The sequence below is a fragment of the Pelodiscus sinensis genome, chromosome 3 (assembly GCF_049634645.1).
Source record: "Pelodiscus sinensis isolate JC-2024 chromosome 3, ASM4963464v1, whole genome shotgun sequence".
Classification (NCBI taxonomy): Eukaryota; Metazoa; Chordata; order Testudines; family Trionychidae; genus Pelodiscus; species Pelodiscus sinensis.
Window position 1 is genome coordinate 180,347,488 of NC_134713.1, and position 18,048 is coordinate 180,365,535.

At 39.8% G+C, this 18,048-nt stretch overlaps 1 protein-coding gene across 5 annotated transcripts in view; it reads right to left on the reverse strand.

The window, feature by feature from the left end:
- USP34 (ubiquitin specific peptidase 34) overlaps window positions 1–18,048 on the reverse strand; it is a 242,948-nt gene that overhangs the window by 61,127 nt on the left and 163,773 nt on the right. For all 5 annotated transcript variants that reach the window (XR_012903003.1, XM_075925543.1, XM_075925542.1 and 2 more), the window contains 11 exons: window positions 14,505–14,668; window positions 12,452–12,517; window positions 10,356–10,502; window positions 10,208–10,264; window positions 10,006–10,083; window positions 9,530–9,624; window positions 7,622–7,794; window positions 6,687–6,840; window positions 3,174–3,252; window positions 451–504; window positions 249–344 (listed from right to left, as the gene is read on the reverse strand). Coding sequence is in view for 4 of the 5 variants with exons in the window: in XM_075925543.1 (XP_075781658.1) it covers window positions 249–344; window positions 451–504; window positions 3,174–3,252; window positions 6,687–6,840; window positions 7,622–7,794; window positions 9,530–9,624; window positions 10,006–10,083; window positions 10,208–10,264; window positions 10,356–10,502; window positions 12,452–12,517; window positions 14,505–14,668 (1,163 nt within the window). In the remaining variant the exon portion in view is untranslated. The remainder of the gene's footprint in view (window positions 1–248; window positions 345–450; window positions 505–3,173; window positions 3,253–6,686; window positions 6,841–7,621; window positions 7,795–9,529; window positions 9,625–10,005; window positions 10,084–10,207; window positions 10,265–10,355; window positions 10,503–12,451; window positions 12,518–14,504; window positions 14,669–18,048) is intronic.

Here is an 18,048-nt window from a genome sequence, read left to right on the forward strand (position 1 = left end):
TTTACTGCTAGGTTACGAACTCAGGAAAATAGTAGATAATAATAGAAACACTGACACAATTTCAATTTTAACAATGTAAACTTTTGTCAAGAGTTATATTACAAACTGTTCTATGGAAGATGGCAAGCCACTCAATTATCTTAATGTTAAAAATCAAATTTCATTTTCTATATTTATGCAGATATCACCAATTTCGATAGACTTCTTATTCTATTTTTACACTGGTGTTAAAATAAACCAACTTGTACCTCTAGCAACTCTGACGATACATCAAACTTGTATTCTTTGCCATTTTCCTCCTCTGGCTCCATCCGTTTATAAAACAGCATGTACGCACTGTGTGTCTTTAAGAAAAAGAAATCTGAATAATTTTTTGCTCTAGAGATAAGAGTATTTAGGTCATAAATTTTAAAATATATTTACTTAGCAAATGAAAAGAGATAATGATACCTTTTCAAAGGAGAAGTCCATAAATTTGTCAGTGACAGAATCATATGTTTTGGTCTGTCAAAAAAGAACATGGGTTACTGAAAATTTTCATCAGAAACCTTGCTGTTATGGCCGGATTGGGGAAGGTTCTGGTCTCAATATGCAAGCAGGCCTTCTATGCAGGGTCTGCCATCAATTATATTACTTGCTCATAATTAAATAATGTTTAATTTTTGTAATATTTTTCTTTAATTTTCCAGAAGTGAATGTTCAGTACTTGGGACTCTGACTCCTCTCTTATTTCTCCAGATCATATTCTCTCTTTTGGATCTTCTGCTTGGAATCAATTTTGTGTTATACTTTGGAATTGCATCTTTATCGGGTGGGAGTTTTTAGCTTATTCATAGAATTATTGTAATAAACTTATTAAGCATGCAAATCAGGAAAGCACACATTTGCAACTAGTTTGTACTAAAGATCTGTAAAAATATTTACAGTGCTGACAAAAGGTAGATTCATATGGAAGATTAATAAACCAAGGCAAGAAGCTAATATAGTAAAGTAATTTGCTTTTTAAAGCCATGAAACTTCCTTCTCTGACCAAAAGAAAAATTATGTAAGGTGTGGGCTTGAACATAAATATTAAACTTTTCGTTAGGGATGGATGTGTGCCTGATTAGCCAATACTTTCTGGCCATTAATCTGAAGAATTACATTCTCTGGCAGCTACTGATTGTTCCTGAAGCATTAATACTAATATGTTTCACTCTTATTAGTGCTTCTTAGTCAAGGATTTCAAAATGCTTTTTAAAAAGTTATCACTATTTTAAAGACCAGGAAACTGATGTAATGTGAATAACAAGATACACGAGCTATAAAATAATATAATTTGCTATGCAACTGTTTGGACAAAATGCACTTGCATTTGTAAAATTAATGTATATCTTATTTCACTAACAGACTATATTCTTAATCACATACAAAAACTAATTTAGAGCTGCACAAGTGTCTCAATTAATCTCCCTTGGTAGCTTCATATACATCAGGGGCCTCAACATCGCAGTTTGGAGGCCATCTGCGGCCCAAGCAGTTCCACAGTCTGGCCCATGCACAGCTGCTGGCATGACTCCCTGTGGCCCTAAAAGGGCGTCTGTACCCTTTCCCCAACCCCAGCCCCTGCTCCATCCCTGCCCCACTTCCATTTCCCCCACCATCCTTCCCTCAAGCCCCCTCCCACAAGGGATGTGGCTTCAGGGGTTACTGGGAGGCTTGGCATGGGGGCCACAGCAGGGGTTGTGTCCCCGCACACTCACTGCAATGATAGGAGCTGTGGGAAAATGAAGCAACACAACAGTCCCTACTCCAGGGGTGGACAATCATTTTTTAAGGGGGAAGTGGGCCACTCCAAGATTTTGGAAAGTGGTTGAGGGCTGCATTCTTCCATGATATTAATGGAAGAGACGTGGGGTTTGGGATAGAGGTTGTGTGCAGAAGGGAGCCTAGGAGGTAGTTTGGGTGAAGGAGGCAGTTGGGACCTAGAGCAGGGAACTGGGGTGTGTGGGAAGGAGTTTGGGTGAAGAAGGCAGTTGTGACCTAGGCCAGGAGACTTACCAGCCAGCAGCCAAACCAGCCTACCTGCCTGCCAAGCTAAAAGCTTGCAGAGCTTAAAGTATTTCTGCCTGCTCGACCATGTGCTTGAGTGAGTGAGTGAGCAGGAGGGTAGTACTTTGTGGCTGCCTATTAGTCAAGCAGGCAGCTCCCACTGGCCAGGTTCTGTCCAGAAACTAGCCAATGGGATTGTGCTGGAGGTGGGGGCAGCATCTGAATCTTCCCCCCTCCTCTCCGGACTCAAAGAGAAAGTGCCCGCAGGCAAGTTTCTGAGCGGCGTGTGGGGCTGCGGGACAAGCAGGGAAGTCCAGCCTCTGCAGGCCAGATCCGGTGGCTTGATGGACCGCATCCGACCTGCGGGCTGTTATTTTGTCCAGGCCTGCTTTACTCTGCTCCACCGCCATCTCCCAGGCTAGCCTGGTCGCTCTGTTCCACGGTGTGGGCTGGGTTGAGAGATGGTGGTGGGGCAGAGCAGGCAGCTGCGTAGCTTTGCTTCCCAGCAGCTCCCACTGCTGTGGTAAGTGCGGGGGGCCTGAGCCCTGCTGTTGGCCCCAGCATACCCGGAACCTCGCAGACTAACCTGAGTATGGGGAACCATCCCATGTTGAGGGTGGTTGGGGTGGCTGCCACATGGCCCCCAAAGCGCAAGGCCCAGGGCGGTTGCAACGAACCATCCTATGGACAGGCTGGCTCTGCACACACCTCCCCCGGGCCACAGAGACGTGCCAGAAGCAGTGCAGAGCTAGCAGTCAGAAGCCACTATGCTACCGGTGGTGGTGCCAGGGGTTTCTGGTGGAGGGGAAGGTTCAATCACCCAGGGGTAGCAGGCTGGGGGCACACATGGGAGCGGAAAGGGGACAGAGAACATGGGCTGGGCGATGTGGGAGGGGAGACATGGAGACTCCCTCCCCAGAGCCCTACCAGAAGGGGGTGCCCACAGCCCATGAGGAGGATTTGAGGACTGACACTGGCCCTAAGGTAAATTGACCCCCCAATATACATGTTGAACAGGAGGAATAGAAGGGGAGGGCAGAGCTCTATAAAACCCATGTGACGAAGTCCTCGGGTTAGGGTTATTGTCCAGTAGTACCTTCTGAGATGGTACAAAAGGACTAGTGGTAAAGGCTACGACTTACAGTCATTTCTCCACCAAAACATTCAGAAGCAAGCTGAGCAGAATCAAATGGTTTTACTTCAGCATCATTGAAAAGATACCTATAAAAAATTAAACTTTTGAATCAGTTGTCTGTCGCCTATCAGTAGATGAAGAACACCTGCATCTTAAACATTACATTTATACATGGAAGATACAACTATGAGGAAGTAAAAGAAAATTACATTCCCATTGCCAGCTAATTTGTTAGCTGTGAATCAATAGCCAGGAAAGCACCTTCCAGGATTTTCCCACTTTTTTTCCTCTACTTTGACTTGTCCACTGAAAGAAAATGTGTTCACTAGTTCTACCTCCCTACTTAAGAATTTAGTCTCTTGTTGAAACCATGGCTTGGAAAGCACTGTACAATGAGAGTCTGTGCTGTCTTAACTAAGCTACAGAAAGCAAAATTAGATAGCATGTGGAATATAATTAGCCTCTCTGCAGCTAGATCTATGACAGTACAGGCACATTCCTGGCCAGCATTCCTGGGTCCAAGTACTTGCTGCCCCCACTCCCTACCCCCAAACTCTTGAGATCTGCTGAATGACCACTCTCCTAAAATAATCCTTAGATGAGGTTAGCCAGTCCAATGCAAAGTTCATGTGACCCGGAATGAGTTAGAGCCCTATTGAGAAGAGGATTGCCTAGATACAAGAGATCAAGAGAGGCAGAAACCCTTAGTAGGATCAGGTTTCTTATGCTTCCCTGAAGTGTTACCAGACTTTGATGTTATGGTTTCCTCAGATTAGCATGTTAATACCAAACAGACTAAGGCCTGGTGAACATACAAAATGTGTACTATTTTAACTATTCCAGTATAACTATATTAGTATAGTTAAAGCAGTACAAGCCTTGTAGTGTGATTGCAGTTAAGTCAGTACAAAAGTGTTTCTACTGTTATAGCTTATTCCTATTTGGGAAGATGAATAAATTATAACATTATAAGGCACTTTTATACTCTTAGAATTATGTCCACAAGAGGCACTGTATTGGTATAATTATTTTAATTAAAAATTGCATCCCAAACAAAAATGTATATCAATAAAAAGACTGCATACTCCAGGCCTTACATGATCAGCTGCAGCTAAGGAGGTTCATATGCAACTTTCTCCTGAAGTTTACATTTTCTTGGGATGCACAGGTAACCATGTGAGCTTTCCAGTCTTGTGAAGAAATGTGTATTCTGCCTGGAACCTAGAAGGATTGAATTATGGTGCAGCTTCTTTTTTATTGATTCTCCTAGTTTACAAGACCCAGCACATCAAATAAAGCCAGTATCTTCTATAATACCTGAGCTGCTGAGTTCTGAGTATGTGGCTGAATAAGCTAATCATCCAAATAAGAAACTATACAAAACTCCTTCAACAAAGAGTTTCTGCTATAACCAAAGTGACCTATGTGAACCTTCATGGGACAGATCTCAGGCCAAAGGAAAAACGAGTTACACTGGAAATACCAATTGTCCAACATGTATATATAGTGCCTTTTGTGGAAAGGAGTTTCAGGGATGTGTAATCAAAGGCAGGCTCAGGTCCACAGATGCCAGGAAATCAACATGTTCTATCAGTAGAAGGGTGGATCGGAATTATTTTATTTTTAATCTCTCAGGTTTTTAAACACTAGTACAACCACTCCGGGTTTTAAAGAGCAAGATGCCCTCTTCTTTATGGCCAGATAATTTCAGCAGTTACTCCAGATTCTACTATTCAGAAAGGATGACTTTTCACTAAAAACAAGTCTGTGGAGGGAAAGGTTGATAGCTCAAAATTTTTGTACTCATTCTTAGGGGCAGAAAAGGAAGGCTTGGTCTTACTCCCAAAATACCGCAACTAGACGTAGACAGCTGAAAGAACATTTGAAAGCAAAGGACTGACTTCTTCCCAATGAAGAGTGCCTAGTATTCTTTTCTGAAAACCTAAATTTGTTGCTTGAAAAGTGAGAGAGAGTTGAATCCAAGATTTCTCAGAAAAATGCTATTCTTGTTAAGATAAATACTATTTTACAGAGGTGAAATGAGATACTTTACCTTCGTGGACAAATCTCCTAGCACTCTGAAAATCAATACAAAGGAGCTGGAGATGTTAGTGGAGACCAAGAGGGAACCCAGCACAACATCATTTAGACTACTGAAAGTCAAATGAATTTTAAGATGGATACACAAATCTAGATCTTTAAAGTTTTAGGAATCCATGTGAGTTTTAGAATCTTTAAAATTTTTTGAACTCACATCTTTCCTTCCTGTGAACCATGGTCAACAAGAAAAGTCACAAAAACTTGAGAAGTAAAGGGCAATACCAGAGTCTTAAAATACAACATCATTAAGTAAGGAGATAGACTTACTTTTTAAAAAATGGTGTCAATTAAAGAACATTACAATAAAATGTGATGATCAGCTAAAATGGACATAATAAGTGAAGGTCTCAGATGATGACCTCCGCTGGAGGAACTGTCTTTTCTAAAGGCTACAAACATTCAGACATACTTCTGTTAATTACATATGGTAAGTAAGCGTTGAACACTGAGAAAATTTAATAGCTTGGAAAACACTGGCAATTTGTAAATTCCAGCTGAGATAAAACAATAGTTTGCCTGTATCAAAAGATTTTGATAACTACAGTGTAACAATGGAGAATCTCCCAGATGTAGAACTGAACAGATTTTAAAAAAAGCAAAATGAAAAATTATGCCCCACCATGAAAAATTAATAGCTAAAAACTGACAAAACAAAAATGACAAATTTGAAAGACAAAGAATATAAGACATAATCATATTAGAAAGGACATAAAAGGGCATAATCATAATAAAAACAAGTTTTTTCCCCTGAATCTGCTTTATAGAAAAAACGTAAACATTCTTAAAAAGTAACTGCCTTCTCTCGGATATTCACAAACCTAGTCATCTTACCAAAGTTGCTATAGTGCATTAACATGCATAACTGCTAAAAATACATTTTAGTGCAATATAAATCTGCATAAAAGACACAGATTCATAAATGTCTTGCACACAAAGTTACTACACATGCACTGTCCAAGAATGTACAATGACTTGCTATAATTTTATGACTTTCATCTAGGACATCTAGTCCTGAACACACTCAACAAGAATCAATGACGGTTTGCACTACTTACACAACAAAACCAATAACCTTTACAAAACTGATGCAACAAAAAACCAGAAATGTAGGCATCGAAGCTGACCTATCGTTAAGCTTTTATAGTCTAATAGAGAACATGCAGTGTTATGTACTCTAGAAAGTACAGTATTGGTACTTTCTAATCAATCCATCCAATGCTCACCATTTTTTAAGTTCCACTAAAACAGAAGAGAATGTTTGTTGACAGGAAAAAGATAAATACTTACAAATACATTTATCAATTTAAGGTGATAGTTCAAACAAGAGATTTAAAATACTTTATTTAAAACAGATGACATTGCCGTGTTAAGTATTTACCCATTGGAAAACTGATCACAAACAAGAATACTTAAAACTCACCATTTGTTGTTTTTGTAAGCATGGGGATTGACTATATCTCTGACAAAACTGTAGTAGTGACCACCATCTGCTGTTCCGGTATGTACTGTCACGCCTATTAAATCGTACTCATAACTTTCAGTTTCTTTTAAATAGTCACCATCGTCCTTAAAACCTTAAATAATTTAATATAACATTTAGCAAGTGATTCCTTTAACCCTCATAACACTAGAATTAATGCAGGTTCAAATACCCAGTGCCATCTGGCTATATAGTTTAATTGATATCATTTTAGGCTAAGAAAGAAAAACGTTCAACAGATTGAATTTATTATAGCAAATATTTCTTGCCAAAAACACTAAGTAATGGCATATTATATTCTCGGCATTGCATATAAACAGCAGCCAGAAAGCCTACACCCAACAGGTAGAGAATGGGTCACTATTCTTGTGGGGTTGCTGCTGACCCAGAATACAAGACATACATAGTAATACTTCTGCAGCTTATATATACACTGAACCATTTAATAAAGTTAAAGAATTTTGCCACCACATTGCCCTACAAATATACAACAAATCAACAACAAACTATATATAATAAGCCAGGAATGTATAATTTAATCATAAAAATAGTTTTATCAATAATTTAGATTGGTTTTAGTGCTATATTTACAAATATAAAAAGATTTAGCAGTCACCAGATATTATGTAAAATGAATTTCAATTTCTTTATAAACAAAAACAACAACAAAATAGGCTACACATTAGCCTTTCATTGTTTTTTAATTTCATATGGACTTTTGTAAGCTTAATTTCCGTGATTTCACCATATCCCCAGTGACACCTGGCTACACAGCTTAATTGATACCATTTTATGCTAAGAGACAAAAATTTTCAACAGACTGAATTTTCGGCAGTTTCACTGCTCGAAAACTATAGGGACAAAGCAAACTCTACCTTCTTTTCTGTCATTCTTTCCCATGAGAAAATCTTCTGTGTAAGGTGTCATATCCAAACGTAAAGGGAATGAGAAGTGGGTGTTGACTTTCTCTTTCATCATGGTGACCATATTAAATGTGTACCTCATGGTGTTGAAACTTAATATGCGAGGCAATTTTTTAAAACATGCCCTAAACAAAGAAGGAATATTTAAGAAAACTAAATTGCTTAAATAATACTGCCACAAAGAGTCTCAAAACTATCTCCTGTCATTCATTTCCAGTTCATGTTAGAAATAGTCACCTAAAATTGAAAAATCAGCAATCACAACACCTTACACAGTATCAGTCAAATTTTATAAAAATCTTGTCATCCGATGATAAATAGTAGGGATTACATTATGGTACAGGTTGGAACTCTCTTAACTGGAACTCTCCGGTCTGGCAACATCTACAGTCCAAAAGGACTACAGATGTTTCAGGACCAGAGTCCCAGTGGAGGGCTAGCTCCCCACTTGGGAGCCCCACAGGTGGCAGCAGGAGCCTGGTGCAAAGGCTGCGGGCTGCCTGGAGCAACAGCAAGAGCTGGGCGAGACTGCAGGAGACTGGTGTGCAGAGGTGGCAAGGCTGCCCGATAGGGCAGCAGGGGCTGACAGGGCAGCAGGGCCAGCAAGAGTGGGGAGCCAGCTGGGAGGGCAGCAATCAGGTGAGGGCCGAAGGGGGCTGGTGCCAAGGGGGGCTATAAATGACCACCCCTAGTCTGGCAAAATCCCTCATCCAATATGGGTCAGGTCCCCAAAATGCCGGACCAGGGAGGTCCAACCTGTAATAAGTGGAAGACTGATTTAAAACAGCCATTATTTCAATAAGCATGTAACAACTCTCCCTACAGTTAAGATTACATTAGGGACTTCTTATAAAGAATAATGATCCTGTTTTGCATGCCGTTTTACACCCTATTTACAAGCTGAAGAAAATAATCTCTTCTGATTAAAATCTTTCATGCTTGTCTCATCCAACGATTTTATTTAAATAAAATCATATCGGTATTTTTGAATTATGAAAAGATGTTGTGATTGTCGATAACACTCCACAATAATGCTATATTTGCTCATTCTAGTCACACACAGCTGAATTCTACAATCTGATTTATTTCAGTCTGGATGGTCATTAATTAAGACGAGGCTCTTTGTTACTTGCAAAACTAAAAAAGAGTTGATTTATTAAGTCCTATGCCTCATTTTTACAGACTGTGGTAGCAACTTCTGCTAAACTGCCATCACTACTCATATCTGTGCATAACATGTTCTTGTAGACATATGTCAACTCAGAACATATTCTGTACTAAAATCTGTAACTGAGGCTTCCAGTATAAGATGAAGATTTTAACAATAAAATAAGAGCACACATATAACAGACACACTTTCTTTGTACTTTCTTTGTATATTTCAAAGAGCTCCAAAAGCTACTGAACCATTTTAAAATCAGAAGTCAAAATTGAAGAACCCAGACATTTTGTGTAACAAGTAATAAATATATGAAATAAACGTCTAATAACATATATAGTAACTGAGACCAAAACAGATTCATTTCTACAAAAGGAATAGTGAAGATTATGATAAAAAATGAGAAAAGTGAGACTACAATTTTACGAAGCCTGCATTATGGAGTAGGTGACCTCTTTCTAAAATGTCTTTTATTCTTTCTTACATAGGTCATTATATTTTGAATAAGCTCTTTCGCATCTTTTTATGTTTCTACAGTGCTTTAGACAGTGGGGCTACAATCCTTTTTTGGTCTCCAATATTACTGCTATTCAAATAGATTATTTTTGGACTACTACTCTCACTTGATGGAAACTATGAACACAAATTAATGAAACTGATTCTTAGAAATGCTAAGCACATTTATTTATTCACAGACATACCTTTTTTCAGCCCGTACTTTCTTTCCACAGTGAGAGCATGTATACATGTTGTCACCCTCCAAGGTATCTTTAATAGTTACTTCATCAAGAGATTCCTGTGTACAATGAGCAAGAAATAAGTAAGTATTTTCATAGCTCATATCAATCTTAGGCACTTACTCTGTTTATATCAGCTACATATATAGCACGCATCACTGTGGTATTTGAGCACTTAATCATATTTCAATAGATTTATACCATACCCACCACAGCCCTGCGAGGTAGGAAGTACTATTATCTCCATTGTGCAAATGGTGAATTGAGGCAAAAAGAAACTAATGGTATGTCTACACGGACATAAAAACCCCACAGTGCTGAATCTCAGAGCCTGGGTCGTACTTCCAGGTTACAAGTCAGAGGCTAAAAATGAGTGTGTAGATGCATTATGATTAAAACATTATAATTTACATTATAATTGCCATCATATCAGTACTTACATAAATATTCTTCATATCCGCCACCTGGCACCTCACTGTATAGAACTCTTCAGCAGTTTGACTGACATGCTCACAGTCCTCAATAAAAGTAACAAAATAAAAAAAAATGGTAAAAGAAAATCAATGTATTATTCTGACATATTAATAAAAATGGATATTTAAATGATGGAATGAAGCGGGCAGGAAACTCAGTGATACTTACCAAAGAAACAACATTGTTTGTAATGACACCTCCAAATAAACTTTTCACTGTATTTTTCTGTGAATAAATGAATGAATTCTGTCAACAAAACTTGAGAAAGTCTATCACTTTAACAGTCGACCTTCTATAGCATGTTTTGAGAACTCACCAATTCTGGAGACATTTCTTCAATTTTTGTTATCAAATCAGTGAAGAATTCTGTCATGTCTTTTTGTTCTCCTGTGTTAAGTGGTTGTTTATCCATGGTGTAGGTTTTACAGAAAGGCCTTGGATTGTATGCCTTACATTCACTTTCCTTTTGGGGGAGGAAAAGAAAAAACAATTATTCATGAAAAACCAACTTTAAAATAAAATGTATATACAAATATAAATACAGTTAATACAAATATGCAAATATATGCATATAAAAATAAATGTATAATATATAACAAGAATACATTTTGGTAGGTGATGGAATAAAATAAAGGAAAATTTAAATGTTTCTGAAAAAATTAAATGCCAAACGATTACAAAATCAGTGTCACATTAATATTATACATAAATACTTATTAAAACTAAAATAAAGAATTTCAATACAGATTTCACAAGTCACATTTTAAAGATCTGTTCAGACACCAAATACAGTATTAGATAGTCATACGTCAGATAGCAGATATTAAGAACCTGATCCTGAGAAATGCTTAATTTTCCACTATACTTCTCCATAGGCAAACAATGTGTCATATAGTTCACTGGTTCACGGATGTTTTACAGACATCTATTTATAATGTGATTGTGAAGAATGTGTGGCATGTATGATGTTATTATGTATGTTGGAAGTTTGAGGGATTTATTTATAGCAAACAGTTTGTCAGTGAGAGTGGTAAAAATTATGTGTGGGGGTTATGTTAAAGGAAAGATGTCTTAACTGGATATTTTTTGCTTTTAAGGATTTTTGTAGATGGGTTTTCCACTTACGCAACCCGATATGGTTTTTAATATAGTTTATATTTAAGTATAGAGATAAGCTGTGTGAGGGAATATCTTTTATTGGACCAGGTTCTCTGACAAAAGAGAGAAGCTTTTGAGCCACACAGAACTCATCTAAGTTGGTCTACTGTCTCTCTCACCCACCTTGTCTTTCTAATATCCTGGGACCAACATAGTTACAACATTGCAAAGTACATGTTAATGTGACATCAAAACATTAAAATAACTTTAACTATCTATTTGAGATCCATCCATTTTAGGAAGAAACCAGAAGTTAGAATCCAAAGAGCTTCCAAAAGGCAACATTCATATAAAAATCAAAACTGAATACTAGTTATCCTGTAATTTTTTTAACGTATCAAAAAAATTCAGAATTCAAGGTATAATATTTCTCTTACAAGACTTAGGCAACTAGCTTGAGTTTCTAGGTATGTACTCAGGTAGCTAGCCTGAATCATAGCAGCCAGCCTGCGTCCCTGCAGCCTACACCATTATATTGAGTGAACAATTTTGATCAGCAATAGCTCATGCATGCCTACCCAAGCTGGGAATTATACCTCCTAGCTTCAGTGTGGACAAATCCCTAAAGCAATGCAGGATTTCATTCTTCTTGGCTATCCTCCATAGCAACTCCCTCTTCATTTTTTAAACCCTACTGAAGATGCTTCTTTTTCATACATTATTTCCATTTTAACTAGTCAGCTCCTGTGCATCACCCACTTTTTATGATGATGCTAATTGTTGCACTGTAACTGATTTTTCTGTGGTGGGGGAAGTTTTATAAACAAAATTATTAAATTCCACTTTACAAATGCGGAAACATAGCCAAAGAAAGGTGAAGTGACTTGTGCAACATCACTCTCAATAGCTAAACTGAGAAGCAATTGCAAAACCTCATTCTTAATCAGCTCTGGTTCTAGCCATGAGGCAAACTGCCCAACTACACTGAAGTGTACATCTTTCAGAATAGATGTGCAAATTGACATTATTACTATGTTCTCTAAAACTAGATAAAGGGCCAGATTGTGACTGGTTCCTGTGAGTGAAGAAGAGGTGAATCATAGTGGTAGACAGTGAGCATTAAGACTGCCACCAGCATTAAAAAGTAGTCCTGTGGCACCTTAAAGACTAACAAAAATATATAGGATCATTAACTTTTGTGGGTCCTCAAGCTGTAAACTATACTGTAAGCTCCCATTGTAGACATATTCACACAGATTTTTTTTGTTCTTCTTCCCTTCCCTTTCCCCCCATTAAGTTCTACTTAGAACCTACCATTAAATATGTAAACATTTTCTGAAGTTCCAGTAGAGTGGTCTTGTGCTTCATGTCCTCTGAATACTAAAAACATAAAATAGGATTACAACTTTTTCCTACATGTTTTGCTTAAAATTGTTCCCAAAACCCAGCACTTAAAAATTATGAAACAATAAGCCCAATGATTGATTTTCTTTTTTAAAGCCTAATGTACTAGAAGCTCATTTTCTGCATTTTAGCACATTATTTCTTCAGAAAACTAGATTACTTTCTGATAAATGTAGTTCACAGAATCGATATTTTCTAAAAATTCACACTAACTGAACATCCCTCTCTCCCAATGTATGAATTTAGTCCTCTAGTCCCACAAAGGTTCCTACTATGGATTCTTTTTGATGTACCAAATAAAAACAAAACCAAAAAGTATTCCTAAATTAGAAATCACTACTTTCTTTCATTCAGTAATGACATGAAGGTAGGTGGCTCCCAATGGGTGGCTCCAGGATGGTGCTCTAATGGGCTGGAGTTCTTAAAGGCCTTATCTGCTAATTACTAGTGTTCTGGTGAGCAGCCAAGGCTTCCTCAGTTTCCACCAGGGCAATCCACTCTGAATTGTGATTCGGCAGAATAGCAGCTGACAAAAAATAGCTCATCAACACTGACTAGAAATTAGGGTCACAGAAGTCATCCATATCTTATTAACTACATGAAGCAGAGGTACAATGTTCCCTGTTGTAACCAATCAGTTCACAACTTTAATCTATTAATAGCATTTTTTAATATTTATTTATGTTTGCATCCACTTTGTATAGCACACTTTCCAAACTTTCTTCTCCACAGAGCTTAGAGTTTATGGACAAATAAATAAAAAGAAAAGAAACAAATGACAGGCAGTTTATATGCAATTTACATACAAGTCAACTTAATTTATTATAATCTATGGGTGTTGCATGGTAGCAGCATGGATTCAAGAGTAGGGATTTATCATAATTGGGCTTTAAAGAAGTATAAAATTTTGTATTACAGTAAAACTCCAATTGTCCGGCATCCAGTGGTCCGGCACTCCCGAGAGTCCGGCACCAACTGCAACCCGGAAGTGCTCCGGCCAGCCGGACAATTGGAGCTGCTCCGCCCCTCGTCCCCAAGACCGCCGCTGCCGCTGCTGAAACTGACCAGCGGTGGACTTGGAGAAGCTGCGGAGCAGAGCAGGTGGGGTGCTGACGAGTGTGGGGGTGAGGGGCGACACAGCAGGACCAACCGGGCAGTACCCCAGCTGCTCTGCTCTGCGTTGCTTCTCCAAGTCCGCCGCTCGTCACATCCCCCTGCTCGGCGCCCAGCAGCACTCCAGCTACTCTGCTCTGCGCCACTTCCCCAAGTCCGCAGCTTCTGACACTGATGAGCAGCGGACTTGGGCAAGCTGCGGAGCAGAGCAGCTGGGGTGCTGCCGGGCTCCGAGGGCGGGGGGGGGGGGGGGTGAGGGGAGGCGCTGCTGGACCAACCCAGCAGCACCCCAGCTGCTCTACTCCACGCTGATTCACCAAGTCCGCTGCTGCTGCAGCTGCTGAAAATGACGAGTGGCAGACTTGGGGAAGCAGTGCAGAGCAGAGCAGCTAGCATGCTGCCGGGTTGGTCCCGCAGCCACCCTTCACCCCCCTGCTCAGGGATAACTACTACATTCTGGGGGGTGGGGAGCCCACTCCCCTCCCCTCCTGGAAACTCTCGGCGGTGGCACAGGGCTTCCCCTGCCTTCCTGCAAAACAGCGGAGGGTTTGCCCATCGCCATGCCATTCCCGCCCAGTCCCCAGACACAGTGCGGGTCCGGCAGACCCGTCACAGCCTCCCCAACGGAGTACCTCCTGATACTCCAGCATATCCGATAATCCAGCACCACCTCGGTCCAAAGGTGCCGGATTATCAGAAGTCTACTGCACAAATATTTAGGCAAAAACATACCTCTTTCCATTTCAGCCACTAACAAAAAATCATTAATTGACCATAATGAAGTAATAAATAGCTTAGTATGCACATATTTACAAAAGGAACACTAGTTCAAAATAAAACAAAATCATACTTTAGCGGTAAAAATAGCTTGTCTAGCCTCTGGTATCATATATAGCTGCTGAATAGTGGATGCCAAGTAACAAGTTGCTCCAAGATTAGTTAGACCAACAAATCTGCATTCAGCTCGAACATCATCATGTGGCCAATAATCCCATTTGTAAGGTGCATGAGAAGCTGGAAAAAGTATGAATTACAAAAACAAATCAACTCAAAATACATTTTTACAAAGACAACAAAAACACATAATTACAAAATATTATGCCTTTCATTAAGATATGTTTCTATATGCTAAATTTACAAACATAATGACCCAGAATTTGCTCACACTTTGAACATGTGCATGAAGAGACATAATGAGCACAAACAGGCTCTCCCCAAAAGTCTGAATCGTAGCTGCAGTCACTGCATACTCCGGAGTGCAGGGTATGCTCTCTTCTGGGGTGTCTGCATTGTTGTAAGGGGACGTGATTGCACTATGTGTAGGTTCGCTAGCTTACTAAAAACAGCAGTGAAGCTGTGGCAGCATGAGCTAACTACTGAGGACATAGCTAGGACCCAGGCAGGGTTGGGAGACAGAGCCGCTACAGCTTCACTGCTCATTTTAGCAAGCTAGATTTCTCCAAGCTAGCTTAGAAATGCCTACACAGGTGCCGCAATCATTCCTCCTGACTGCAGTGTAGACATATCACTACAGTGGCTCCAGAATGTCTAGCCAATCCAAAGGAGAAAGGCAATGATAATGCCCCACCTCCCTCACTAATAGCTATATGGAGGTACAGAATTTATGTTGCATCTTCCTTAAGACTGTTGCAAAGAGATACACTATTCATGTGCTCTGGGAGGCAGCGTGAATCTTCTCAAGCAGAATGCCTCAAGGTTTTTCTGCATGGGGACAACTCTCCCTCCTCCCGCCAGCTGGCCTGAATCAACTGACTTGGGCATGCAGAGTATTGGTATCTAGCTTCAACTGGAGCCCAAATGTCTTTACAGCAATTTTTAGATCAGAAGCCCAAGTCAGCTTTCATGAGCCAGCCACAGTTATGCTGTAGGGCTTTTATCCCCCTGGAAACATACACTTAGAGCTCTACCTGGGGTAATGTAACAGTAACAAATACTTCCATATATTATAATGATGGATATTAACAACTTTCAAAATATTCATTTGTCTTACAGAAATGTATTTTTTGAAAGTCACAGAAATTAAGAACGTCTGTTTTGTATGACGAGTTCATAGTAATAGAAAGTTGTCAGCAGGATTCTGAAATGAACTTAGGAAATCTGCAAAGTGTTCCCATTTGTGCACAAGGAGATGTGTTTCAAAATGCCAGCTTTGGTGCGCATGCGCGCACACACAAACTGATGTGCTTGCAAATCTTGTGATTACACCTTAGAGCAGGGGTGTCCAAACTTTTTTCAAAGAGGGCCAGATTTGATGAAGTGAACATGCGTGAGGGCCGACCATTTTGCCTGACATTCTTTGAACCATTAAAATTAAATGCAAATTAACTATTTTATGCAAAGTTTATTGAAAACGGCATACTTTTCATTTCATCACATGGATGACAAATCTAAACAGGTGTTAAATCACTCTGCCTTTCATATCTGAAGGCCAGATGAAAAAAAAATCCAGGAAGCTGAAATATATGTCAGGAACATTGTAAAGTACATTACATATTATTGGTAATAAAGGTTGTCTGTCAACTTTTAAGTTCAAAAAATATGAACAGTATACATGTTGTGTCCAAATATATTTATAACTGATTTAGACCAACTGACTAACTGAGATTTTACAATGTATTCATCTCAATACATATGGATTCATTGGGGGCCATAAAAGATAGATATTGCCAAATTACCTGTGGGGCCGTATTAAACCGGAACACAGGCCGCAATTGGCCCGCGGGCCGGACTTTGGACATGCCTGCCTTAGAGACTTGCTGAAAGGTGGCCCTACCAGCAACCTCACAAATATAAAATGCAATCATCAAATGTAGCATAACTGTAAAATGTTACATTTCCTATTTATGCCATATTATGTATAAAAATAGGGGACATATTATAAAAATAAGGATCTTTATCTAATTCACTTTCTTAAATTGTGTTTTTAATCTGACTGCCTCTAATTCCTATTATTTATTGATGCCTTAACCATCTTTTCTGGAGCATACATGAACATGCTCATGGCAGCGAGCTTCCCATGGTGCCGAAGATGTTGCAGGTGCTGGGACAGGTGGCGGAGCCATAGCTGGTGCCTGAGGCAGTGCCGCTGGTGCTGGGCCTAGTGCTGGATAAGTCCTTTGTGTTGAGGCTACGGGTGCTGGAAACATGGGTGCAGGTAGCAATGGCTGCTGACACTCAAGGCTGGAGCCGCCGGTTCCACCAAGGGGAGGTGGCTGCACCTTGAGTGGGGCCGTGGCTGTCAGTTCAATGAGGTCAGGTGTGGCCTCAATCATGTCCAGTGTGGAGAGAAGATCAAAGTCCTCCCTCCACTACTAGCAGCACCAGAGAATCCACTAACACTGGACTCGATGGTGCCAAGGCTCAAGAACTCAGCCCTGGTAGCTTGGGCATGGTGTGAACTGACTTAGAGTCTTACTAGATCTTCCAGAAGGAGATCAACCCTGGTCCATCATCATCTTCTTATGCATCACCAGGAATGGGACCAGTGCCGGAAGGATGAACCAATCTTCTGTACCAGGGAATGGTGCCAACAATTATCTTCAGGGCATAGTGCCAAAGTCTAGCACATCAAGGCTGGCACACTGCACACCAATGGCATCGACTTCAAGTGGCTGGCTGAGACTAAGTACTGACTCCACGAAGATCATTTTAAGCCATTTGTCCCTCTTTTTTTTAAGTTTGTGGTTTAAAACCCACTGCAGATACTGCACTTATCTGGCAAGCAACCTTCTCAGAGACACTTCAAGCAGGTGGTGTGCTGACCCCTTCTGGGCATATACTTGCTACACTTCGCATATTGCTTTAAACTCTGGGGCCACTGCATTCCCATAGAAGCATGAACAATAGGAGGGGGAAGCGCACCCCCAAACTAACTACTCCAAGATAACTTGAACAAACAACTAATCTACACAACAAAAACAACTGAAGAATACTATGCTAGGGACTAACTATTTGTGAAGCAAGAAGTCAGAAGCTCCAGTGACTGCCCACGAAAGCTCATCACCTAATAAACCATCTTGTTAGTCTTTACAGTGCTACATAGTCCTGTCTCTTGTTTCAGCAAGACCAGACTAACATGGCTACATCTCTATTACCACTTTAAGAGTAGGAATCTTACTGGAGAGAAGATGCAAAGGTAGAACAGTAAAAGAGAAACAAGCTATTTAGCCATAATCCTAAATACAAACTTTAATAGATTTGGTGACAGATCCAAGAATACGCCTCTTTTCTTTTCTCTCTTGTTTGTTTGGACAGAGGTTGAGTTTCTGCTATAGTAAGAAGTCAAGAACACCAAAGACATTTAAATGTTACCACAGAACTAGGGGGAGGAGGACCAAAGGGGATATGGTGAGTGACCTAAAGCCTTTTTGGAA